The sequence below is a fragment of the Budorcas taxicolor genome, chromosome 16 (genome assembly GCF_023091745.1).
Source record: "Budorcas taxicolor isolate Tak-1 chromosome 16, Takin1.1, whole genome shotgun sequence".
Taxonomy (NCBI): Eukaryota; Metazoa; Chordata; class Mammalia; order Artiodactyla; family Bovidae; genus Budorcas; species Budorcas taxicolor.
In genome coordinates this window covers 45,226,825-45,238,537 of record NC_068925.1, presented here as the reverse complement: position 1 = coordinate 45,238,537, position 11,713 = coordinate 45,226,825, and the positions used below count along the sequence as shown (strand labels likewise).

The following is an 11,713-nucleotide window of genomic DNA, read 5'->3' as shown; positions in this document are numbered from 1 at the left end:
CAGCAGCAAGAATGTAGCACAGAAGCCATTCAGGGCCGAATCTAGCCCTCCCTGGAGCCTCTCTAAGGAGCTCAGACCAGAAGTTTCTAAGCTGGTGGTACAGAAGAGGGGCAGTGAAACCATTGAATCAGCTCTGGGGTACATACTGGGCCCAAGGGCATGCCCTATGACGTAGGAGATGACACAGGCGATGCTGACGTAGGGCATCCAGGATATCACGTCCTGTGGAAAGGAAAGAGCTGAATCATACCCAAAGCAGAGACAACCTGGGTTGGGACCATCAGGACTCTTGTCTCCCAGAGGGCCAGTCGCTCTGCCTGAGTTGGGAAGGAGGCCCCCTGGCACCTTCTTCAACAGGCAGCGCCACATGCATGCCTCTGGAATATCCACTGTAAATGAACAGTGGGTTGCTGGGGCAGGTGGAGGGCTGACCCCAAGCAGCTGACTCATCGTGATGATAAGCATGCACAGAAGGGCCCAGGTGGATGGCTGCACCCCAGGCCCCGCCTTCCTCACCTGCATAGCCAAGGCACCCGTCAGCACGCAGCAGGCAGTGAAACAGACAGAGAAGCCCAGCAGGAGCAGGAATCTCCTTCCCATAAGTTCCACCACGAAAATCTGGAGGGAAAGGGTGAGGAAAAGTGGGAGGCTCAGCAGGCTGTGGCGCCACCCCAAGCCCCGCCACTTCCCTGCCCCGACCGGCCTTTCTGGGCAGCCCCACTTCCATGTTCCACACAACACCTTTCTAAAGGGGCAGCTACACTCCAGTATTCTTGCCTGGAGAATCGCATGGACAGAGGAGCCTGGTGGGCTACAGTCCATGGGGTCGCAAAGAGCCAGACACGACTGAGTGAGTGAGCACGGCACAATGAGAGCTGGGTGGGCTGTGCACCCACCTTCTCCTGTGTGTGTGTGTGTGTGTCCTTGCATGGCCAGTCCAGGGGCCCTGTTTATCACACGGCGGCCCTGGCACAGGTAGTGACCCCCAATGTATAAGACTGGAGAAGAGCCGCCTCTCACAGGGTAGCTTCCAGCGTAGTGGGTGGGGTGTCCATCTTTGGGAGTCATAGGCTGCCCATCAGGAGAGACAGGCTGTCATCTGAGGACAGCCCAGAAGTTAGAGATGAAGGGACCAAGGGGCACATTGCCACCCAGATCTCGGCTCCTTCCTGGGCTGAGACCACCTGCCCCCTCAAGGTGCCCTCCATCCCTGGTGGCAGACGGGGACTTGGCTTCTGGGATACTCACGGCACAGACGGTTATCAGCACGTTGACAGCACCAGTGCCTGCCGTCACATACTGGACATCGTCCTCTTTCACCCCGGCGCTCAGGTAAATCTGGTCTGCGTAGTAGTAGATCTAGAAGGAAACCGAGGTGAGGCCTGCCAGGCCACCACCTGGACCTCTCGGGGTGTCCCCCGCACCCGCCGTTGTCCAGGCCGAGCTCCACCCCCACCCCAACACCTGCTCCCTACCGCATTCACTCCGGAGAGCTGCTGGCCCGCCATCAGGACGATGATGGAGATGACCTGCCACCGCAGGGACCTCATCTTGAACAGCTTCAGCACGGAGATGAAGCCCGCAGCCTTCTCAGCCCTGTCCTCCTCCAGGATCTCCTCTATCTCCGCATCCACATCGTGCCAGCCACGCAGCCTCCTCAGAGCTGGGGGGAGCGAGCAGAGGGCGAGTCATGGGCTGGACCACGGTGCCCACCCCCATCCCTCCTGAAAAGATGCTGGAACCTCAGTCCCTTGTCCTCGACTCAAGGGAAAGCCTCACCGCTTTTGGCAGCTTCTTCATCTTTCTTCTGAATCAGCAGGTACCTGGGGCTCTCAGGGAAGAAGGGCAGGAAGAGGAGCTGCAGCACGGCGGGGATCCCAGTCAATCCGAGGAGGATGGGCCAGCCTGCAAGGAAACCAGTGTGACCAGAGAGCTGATCCCAGCGCCCCAGACCCGGCCTCGCTCCAGCTTGCCTCTGCCTCCAGCCAGGTGGAGCCCTGTTGGCTGCTCTGGCCTTTTATCCTGATTGGTTATCTTTGGGTCTGGAACACAGGGGATGGGGACAAGATCTTGTCTTTTTCATCCCTGTGTCTGCCAACCCCTAGGATGGTACCTAATGAAGAGTGGCCACTCTAAACAGTTAGAGAACGGATAATGATGAATAACTACTGCCCACCTACCCTGGGGTTGCAATGAGTCAGACATGACCTGAGCAAGCGAGCTCAGGTGTGCTCTGTAGTACACCTACCAGCTGAACAAAGTGAAAAATTCAGATGAAACCAAGTGCTGGTGAGAATGTGGGCAGGTGGGAGTCTCCACATGCTGTGTGGACATGTGGCATCTTTAGGAGATGGTCTAGCAGGAGCTAGTGATGCTGGACACCACACAGGCTCTAACCCAGCAGTCGTGCTCAGCAGTGTGCCTGGGCCACCAGGATACCAGAAGGAGAATGGGCCAAGCAGCACTGATTATAGAAGGGAAACCCAGAAGCAAGGCAAACCATCGTCCATAAACGATGGTTCACTCATCAGGTGGAATTTTATACTGTGCTGAAAATGAAGCAAGTCAGGACAGGAGCCTGTCACACCAATGTGGTGTTTGGTGCAGCGTGGTTCCACACCATGTGGTCCCACTGTATTAAATCCAGCGACAGACATTAGCTCTATCTTCTAGAAAAGTGGTGACACTACAGGGAAGAACAGGGGCACAATGATAAGTGTTGGCACAACGGCTCCCTTTGGGGGTGAGAAGGCCGTGATTGAGGGGCACACAGGGGGCCAGTCAGTTCTAGTTCTGGATCCACAAATGAACCATTGTTTATGGACAATGGTTTGCCTTGTTTCTGGGTTTTCCTTCTATAATCAGTGCTGCTTGGCCCATTCTCCTTCCAGTATCCTGGTGGCCCCGGCACACTCCTGAGCACGACTGCTGGGTTAGAGCCTGTGTGGTGTCCAGCATCACTAGCTCCTGCTAGACCACCAATAAAAATGGTTAAATAGGGCATCCCTGGTAGCTCAAGATGGTAAAATGTCTGCCTGCAATGCGGGAGACACGGGTTCGATCCCTGGGTCGGGAAGATCCCCTGGAGAAGTAAATGGCACCGCACTCCAGTATTCTTGCCTGGAGAATCCCATGGACTGAGGAGCCTGGTGGGCTACAGTCCACGGGGTCGCAAAGAGTTGGACATGACTGAGCAACTTCACTTTCAGGGCTTCCCTGATGGCTTAGTGGAGGAGAGTCTGCCTGCCAATGCAGGAGACACGGGTTCCCTCCCCGGATGGGAGGATTCCACATGCGGTGCAGCAACTAAGACCGTGGGTCACAATTGCTGAGCCTGTGCCCTAGAGCCCAGGAGCTGCAACTACTGAAGCCTATAGCCCGTGCTCCGCAATGAGAAGCCAGTACATCGCAACAAGAGAGGAATCTCTGCTCACTGCAACTAGAGAAAAGCCCGGGCTGCAACGAAGACCCAGCACAGCTAAAAATAAATATATAAATAAAACTATTTAAAGTAACTGAACGAATGGTTCAGGCTCCTTCTAGGAGCTGTGAATGCCTGACTCACTCCCTCTTCTCCTAGGATTTGCAGAAAGTGATAACCTTGGACATCTGTGTGCCAGGCACTATTATGATTACTTTTCACCTGTAGCCCACTCCCTGTCACAGGAACCTCAGATGGCAGGTACCAGAGTCAACCCCATTTTACACCTGCAAACACTGAGGCAATGGAGGGTGCAGCTCCCTCACCCCAAGATGAGTTATTTGGGAGAAAAGCTGAGATAGGAACTCAGGCATGTTGAAACCTGAATCACCATCCTCCCAAGCTCCTCCAACCTCTTGGCTCCAAATCCAGGGCCTAGCTGATCTGAGTTCCGCTTCCATCACCCTTGCATAGATTACAGCAAGCATGGAACTGCCTGCCATTCGGGCTGCTGTCTGCCCTCTGGGGCCCCTCCCACCCACTACGTGAAATTCTTCTCACCAGGTCTCAGTGTCCCTGCCACATCCAGACACCCGGTTCTGATCTTGACCTACCCAGGACTTCTTTGCAGCCTTTGTGCTATGGCTGCTCACCTCCTATACCCCTCGCCTCCATAAACTCTGACACTCTTCTCTTCTGGCCTTCCCGCCTTCCTTCCTTCTTCATTGAGCACCTATTATGTGCCATGAATTGTGCTGGAGATTCTAAGATGGGTCAGGCCAAGCCCTGCCCTCCATGCTCTGCCTGGGGGAGGTTGCAATGGCTGAATAGTCACAGTGAAGGATGGAGGGACAAAGTGAGAGGTCACCAGGATATCTGCAGCTCCCTGGTGGCACAAAGAACTTCACACTCCTGGCCTCTCTGCTCACACTGGAATGCTGGTCCTACTTCTCCCAGCCCAGGCCCTCTCTGAGCCCCTCTCCCTGGGAGGACCTATGGCTCTTTCCCCACATACCACAGAGTACTTGAAAGGTGCCAGGGGTTTTCTGGGCCCTGCTGGCTGGTTATGTGCCATCACTGGGAGACAGGAACCTAGCTGCTTCACTCCTGGTCCCAGATCCTTACAAGGGTGATTGTAAGGTGGAAGAGAGGATAGTTAAAACTCCGACCCAGGCCTGCACTGTCTGCATTTGTGCCCTAACAACACCTTGGACATGTGATACAATCTTTCCTGGCCTCAGGGTCTACAGCTGTAAAATGGGTACAGTAACAGTACATGCTCATAGGTTGTTTGGAAGATTAAATGAATTAATATAAAAGGCTTTGTGTCTGGCCCATGACAAGTACTTTATATGTTTTGATTGGTGCTTTATTAGTGGTGATTTCCCTTCAGAGTCTTGAGACCTAGGACAAAGAAAGGGGAAGTCATGCAAACACAGTGACAGTTATGAGTTACTGTGCACCTACTATGTGCCAGGCGCCAGGCTCGTGGGGCAGGGGGTGTGGCTCTGGAGTCCAGGTCTGGGGTGGATGCTGGCCCTGAGACTCACCACCACCTCCACGGGGGCTGGGTCTTGTGACCCTCTTTCCTGGTCTGCAGTGGGATGACCACAAGTCCCTGGGCAGCCGAGTTGCTGGGAGGCCCCAGTGCAGGGGTGCTGGAAGCCTTAGACATAGAGTCTGGCACCCTGGCTGCCTTCATTACCGGGCCCCGGGTCTAGCAGCCACTCAGACAGCAGCTCAGCCTGCTCCCTCGAAGCCCTCTCCTACGTGTCCCAAGGGGGGCCAGAGAACATCGTTCTATGTGTCCCCACCAACCTGTTCAGGCCTGCTCAGCACAACCACCACCTCCGCACTGTGGGCTCAGGGCTCTGCAGTGCTGAGCCCTGCCTCATGGTTTACAGAAAAGACCAGCTCATAGGAGCGGGCTAATGGTCTGGAGGCATCCCGAACTCACCTTCTTCGTTTGCCAGGAGACTCCGAAGACCAAAGATCTGGGCCACAAGGATTCCAATGGTGATAAAAAGCTGGGGCACCACCCCCAGGGCGCCCCTCCAGTTCTTAGGGGCCAGCTCCCCTAAGTACATGGGGACGACATTGGAAGACAGACCTGGGAGAGGGGGTGGAAGTAAAGACACGATCTGGAAACAGTGGTCTGGCAGAGACAAGCTGTGTCTTCAAATACATTTATTTTCCTTGGCAATCACGTCGTCGTCGTGCTCAGTCGCTAAGTCACGTCCGACTCTTTGCAACCCCAAGGACTGTAGCCGGCCAAGCATCTCTGTCCATGGGATTCTGAAGAATACTGGAGTGGGTTGCCATTTCCTCCTCCAGGGGACCTTCCCCACCCAGGGATCAAACCCATGTCTCCTACATTGCAGGTGGATTCTTTACCACTGTGCCACCTGGGAAGCCCTTAGCAATCATAATAGTTGGGCTGAAACTTTCTCAAAACTACAAGAGTAAGCAAACGTCACCTTTTGCAATTCTTAGTCCTTTAGACATTAAGAGAAAATGGCCTGATAGAAGTTCAGTGTTGTTGCTTCCAGACTGGTGTCACCTGGCGACACAGGCCAGCAGGGCCTCAGGAATTCCCTCCCTACTGGTGCAGTTTCGGAGAGGAAAAGCCCAGGTGTGTTCTGGACAATCTCTCCTCTCTTGCTCCTTGTGAGGGAAAACCTGTTAACAGAAGGCCTGCCCGCCAGCTTGACTTTCTTTTTTATACAACAAGCTGATGCACAGACATCGAAGCACAAGCTTTACTTTTTAATAAGGGCTGATAGTGGTAAAGACTTTTCCTGTCAATGCAGGAGATCTAGGTTTGATCCCTGGGTTGGGAAGATCCCCTGGAGAAGGGACTAGCAAACCACTCCATGGGGTCGCAAAGAGTCAGACACAACTGAGCATAATACGCCATTAAGCATTACCAAAAAAAAAACACCTTCAATATTTATTGCGGACCAGTATTTATTGCGGCTTTCTTGGTGGTTCAACGTAAAGAATCCTGAGCCTGGTGGGCTACAGTCCATGGGGTTGCAAAGAGTCGGACCCGAGAGTGACTAATACTCAATACCAACTGTATTCTGGGATTTGTGTAACGTCTGAACTGTTTCTGAATCCTCAGTATTTGAACTTGTCAGTTTTCCTGTCTTACTACAGTCTGACCCCCTTATGAATAGGTGGAATTTAACTTCATAGACTCCAAAGTATTTTCACATGTATTATCTCATTTAATTCTCAGAGAAGCCCAATGAGAGGCTGAGGATCTGGGAAGGTCAGAAGGGTTGTTGTTCAGTCACTAAGTCATGTCTGACTCCTGCAGCACTCCAGGCTTCCTTGTCCTTCACTATCTCCCAGAGTCTACTCAAGCTCATGTCCATTGAGTCGGTGATGCCATCCAACCATCTCATCCTCTGCTGCCCTCTTCTCCTCCTGCCCTCAATCCCTACCAGCACCTGGGTCTTTTCCAGAGTCAGCTCTTCACATCAGGAGGCCAAAGTATTGGAGCTTCAGCTTGAGCATCAGTCCTTCCAATGATTATTCAAGGTTGATTTCCTTTAGGATTGACTGGTTTGATCTCCTTGATGGGTTGTCACTGTTCCAAACACCGCACACAGAGCCAGAGGCAAGCTGATGCTCAGCAAGACGTGGGGTCTGAGAGGGAGGCTCTGACCACAGGGAGACCAAGGGAAAACGTGTGGGGCGACGGGAGGCTGGAGCTGCTGGTGACAGGAGGGTGTCTGACAGCCCTGAGATAGGACACTGATGGACAAGTTTTCAAGCTCTGCATTCTGCCCAAGGACATCTCTGCTCAGTATTTTAAAAAGGACATCATCTTTCATTAATTAATATCAATTCTTTCTGATTTTCAGAGCAAAGAGGGACAGTCTTTAGAGCAGCTCGTAGATCTGTCTTGTGGGTGGGTGGGGAGGGACTCTGCAGGCCCAGTGCCCAAAGGGCTGTGGAGGAAGTGAGGCCCTGGAAGTGCCCACTCATCATTCAGGCCCTAGTGACCGCATCTCGAGGCCAAGTGCTTTGCAACTTTATTAAGAGCAACACTGGAGAGACAAACACTGGAGGCTGTGAAGAGATCGGGTTCCCCAAATGTTGGTAGAGAAGTGACTTTTAAAGTTTAAATTCCATTAGTGAAAGTCTGCAGTGTTTTTATCAAAGACCTTGACTAACAGCAAACCAGCTAACTGAGCATCTGGGGGTCTGAGCTGCACTCACCCTGTACCCCTTGGTCAGAGTGGCCACTTACTTCATTTATAGGGGTGTCAAAGTACCACAGAGTTTGATGACACCCTTTCTGGACTTTTCAGGAAAAACATGAAGAAATGAATGGCAAATGGATTAGGCTTCCACTAGCGTTCTCCAAGTATGACCTAAGGACACAGGGGTTCCTGACACCTGGGGTTCTGTGACATCAAAACTATCTTCAGAACCATCCTAAGATATTATTTGTCCTTTGCATTCTCCTTCTCTGATGAGTTTTTCAGCAATCACACACCTGCTGACATCACACCAAGAGAACACAGAAGTAGGTTTGAGACTGGCTATCTTCTATTTAGCCAGACATTTAAGAGATTTGCAAAAATGTAAAGCAATACCACTAAATTTTTTTGGTCTTAGAATTATTTTCATAAAGACATGTAATGGGCTTATTATTGCTATTTTAAAATGAATTAATTTAAATTCTTAGTCACAATTTCTAATGTGGTAAATATTGATCAAAATAACACATGTGAGCAAAAACTCCTTAGAACCCTCAATAATTTTATGAGTGTAGAGAGATGCTGAGGCCAAAACATTTCAGAACTGCCAACTTGAAGTCACACTCATTTAAAAGCAAAGGTTGGTTGGGAACTCCCCGGTGGTCCAGTGGCTAGGACTCTGGGCTTTCACCACCAAGGGCCAGGGTTCAATCACTGTTTTGGGAAACTAGCTCTCATATGTCATGCAGTGGCAGCCAAAAAAAAAAAAAAAAAAAGCAAAGGTTGAAATATCAAACTGTGATTTGTAGAGCCTAATTTTTTTTTTTTTGGAATCAACTCTGAATTGTTGGCTGTAAATAGTAATGTTAACAGCACCTACCCATTGCCAACGACTTCTAGGAATCGTCTGTGTTTCATAAAGCTGAGCCCGGCTGCAGGAAAAACCCACAGGAGCGGGGCTGGGTGCCTTGCGGCTCCCGCCCAGACGGCAGATAAATGTCCAGGCACTCTCAGGCATAGCCAGAATGAGGGCAGTTTGCCAGGGGACCCATTACCCCTTCTTTGAAGTGACTTCTTCTCTTTTGGGAACCTTGTTTTCCTCTTTATTCTCCCAGGTCTGCAATCCCTTGCCACTTCCTTCAATACTAGGCTCCTCCTCATTTTCTCTATTGTCAGTAAACTCCAGGGAAGGGGTTTCCTAATGTCCAGGCAATTTATCCCTTCATCCCAATCCCCGTGTTTGGAAGGAGAATGAGTCACTTGATGATGCCAGAACCTGGGGTCGGGGGGAAAGGGCAGTGAGTGAGTGCCCAGAGTGCAGCATTTCCAGGGGTACCCACCTGTTGAGAGTCCTTTGGACAGCACGGAGATCAGAAAAGGAAATCAACCCTGAATATTCATTGCAAGGACTGACACTGAAGCTCCAATACTCAAAGTATTGGCCAAGCCACCTGATGTGAAGAGCCAACTCACTGGAAAAGACCATGATGCTGGGAAAGATTGAGGGCAGGAGAAGGTGGGGCATACAGGATGAGATGATTGGATGGTATCACTGACTCAACGGACACGAGTTTGAGCAAGCTCCTGGAGTTGGTGATGGACAGGGAAGCCTGGAGTGCTGCAGTCCATGGGGTCTCAAAAAGTTGCACATGACTTAACAACTGAACAACCACCACCACCCTTGGGTCTCCATCCTGCAATGTATGGCTCTGAGAGTGGGCAGCTCTCTCCCTTTGACGACCCTGGCCCTTCTGCTTACAGAAGACGACAATGTGAAGGGAGGCCACGGCACGGCCAAAACCATGTGTCTTCAGTCTGAGGCATCATGGATGAGGGACTTTCCTATAACCAGGGCAGCCTGGCCTGGGCAGAATGACTCTGAAGCACTTACAGTCATCAACTCTTTTCTGATAGGGGGATTCTACATTAGATTGTTTCTCAAGTTTTTTGACCAGAACCCATAGGGCACAATATAGAAATACATGTTATGTCCAACTTGGTTCTCACATATGTATAAAGAATTGAAACAAAGTTTCAAAAGACAGTCCTTACCTTTCCTGCATGTAACACACATCCCCATAACACAGGGGCTTATGAGTCTATCCACAGCAGAGGTGCAGGAATAGCTTGAACCTACATGCTTTGGAGACCCCAGATAGGTTCAGGTCCCAGAGGTCTGTTCTCCCTCCCCTTGACTATCCCAAGTCACAGAATGGTTTACCTGCACATATTCCCACCAAGACCCTGGCCACAATTATCATCTCAAATGACTTGGCGAGGTCACTGAATCCCATTAAGAGCGCAGGCACGATGGAGAAGATGTTGTTGAACAGCAAGGTTCCTTTTCTGCAGAGGACAAAATACCAATTAGTTTGGTTTTAGGTTTCACTCACTCCTTTGACAAGTGTTTGCTGGGCCTCTACTCCATTACAGCAGTTGCTGTTGTGTTACACACTTTGTTGTTGACCTAAGACAGATACAGGTCAAGTGGATGGCCTGATTCTCAGTGGGAGGAAATGTAAATGACTCCCAGGGGGAGGACATCAGTGGCGCACACAGGGAAAGACTTAAATATTACAATACAGTAAAGGGGGAAAGGGGGAAGTACCGACATATTTCCTCCTCTTGGGCTCTAAAATCATTGCAGATGCCGACTGCAGCTGTGAAATCAGAAGACAATTGCTTCTCGGCAGGAAAGCTATGACAAACCTAGACAATGTGTTGAAAAACAGACGTTACTCTGCTGACAAAGGTCCATATAGCCAAGGCTATGGTCTTCTCAGCAGTCATGTTTGGTTGTGACAGCTGGACCATAAAGAAGGCAGAACACCAAAGAATTGATGCCTTCAAACTGTGGTGTTGGAGAAGATTCCTGAAAGCCCCTTGGACAGCAAGGAGAGCAAACCAGTCAATCTTAAGAGAAATCAACCCCAAATACTTGTTGGAAGGACTGATGCTGAAGCTGAAGTCCGGTATCTTTGTCATCTGATGAGAATAGCTGACTCATTGGAAAAGTCGCTGATGCTGCTAAAGATTGAGGGCAGAAGGAAAAGAGGGCATCAGAGGATGAGATGGCTGGACGGCATCACTGATGCAATGAACATGAACTTGGGCAAACTCTGGGAGATGGTAAGGGACAGGGAGGCCTGGTGTGCTGCAGTCCATGGGGTCACAAAGGGTCAGACACGACCGGGTGACTGAACAACAACAACAAAGGGGTTTGAAACCATAAACTACTGAGCTTTTAGTGTAATCTTGAAATCCAAACTGGATAAGGACTTGAGAGGAAAAGTTTAGGCCAACCTCACTTATCAACATAGATGTGAAAATCCTAAGTGAATTATTAGCTGATCGAATTCAACAGTACAGATGAGAATCTTTCAGGACTTCCTTGTTGGCGCAGTGGATAAGAGCCTGCCTGCTAATGCAGGGGACTTGATCCTTGGTCCAGACACACTCCAATGCTGAGGCGCAGCTAAGCCCATGTGCCACAACTACTGAGCCTGCATGCTGCAGCTACTGAAGCCCAAGTGCCTAGAGCCCATGCTCTGCAACGAGAGAAACCACCACAATGAGAAACTCTCACACCACAGTGAAGAATAGTGCCTGCTCACCGCAACTAGAGAAAGCCTAGGCAAAAACAGCAAATAAAAGGAATATTTTCCCTGGTGGCTCAGCTGGTAAAGAATCTGCCTGCAATGCAGGAGGCCTGGGTTCAATCCCTGGGTTGGGAAGATCCCCTGGAGAAGGGAATGGTTACCCACTCCAGTATTCTGGCCTGGAGAATTCCATGGACTGTATAGTCCATGGACTGTATAGTCCATGGGGTCGCAAAGAGTCAGACACAACAGAGCGACTTTCATTTCCCCTTTTCAAGGTTAAAAACACCATATCTGGGTGGGGAAGATCCCCTGGAGAAGGCAGTGGCACCCCACTCCAGTATTCTTGCCTGGAGAATTCCATGAACAGAAGAGCCTCGTGGGCTACAGTCCATGGGGTCTTATAGAGCTGGACAGGACTGAGTGATTAACACTTTCACTTACATAAAAATGAGGGAACTTATGTGTGCTGATAAAGG

At 50.6% G+C, this 11,713-nt stretch overlaps 1 protein-coding gene across 4 annotated transcripts in view; it reads right to left on the bottom strand.

The window, feature by feature from the left end:
• LOC128061880 (solute carrier family 2, facilitated glucose transporter member 5-like) overlaps positions 1 to 11,713 on the bottom strand; it is a 73,671-nt gene that overhangs the window by 939 nt on the left and 61,019 nt on the right. For 3 of the 4 annotated variants that reach the window (XM_052654278.1, XM_052654274.1, XM_052654275.1), the window contains 7 exons: positions 9,857 to 9,981; positions 5,379 to 5,531; positions 1,780 to 1,905; positions 1,476 to 1,663; positions 1,249 to 1,359; positions 517 to 618; positions 147 to 222 (listed from right to left, as the gene is read on the bottom strand). In XM_052654278.1, coding sequence (XP_052510238.1) covers positions 147 to 222; positions 517 to 618; positions 1,249 to 1,359; positions 1,476 to 1,663; positions 1,780 to 1,905; positions 5,379 to 5,531; positions 9,857 to 9,981 — 881 coding nt within the window. The remainder of the gene's footprint in view (positions 1 to 146; positions 223 to 516; positions 619 to 1,248; positions 1,360 to 1,475; positions 1,664 to 1,779; positions 1,906 to 5,378; positions 5,532 to 9,856; positions 9,982 to 11,713) is intronic. The other variant, XM_052654277.1, reaches the window with a different exon arrangement.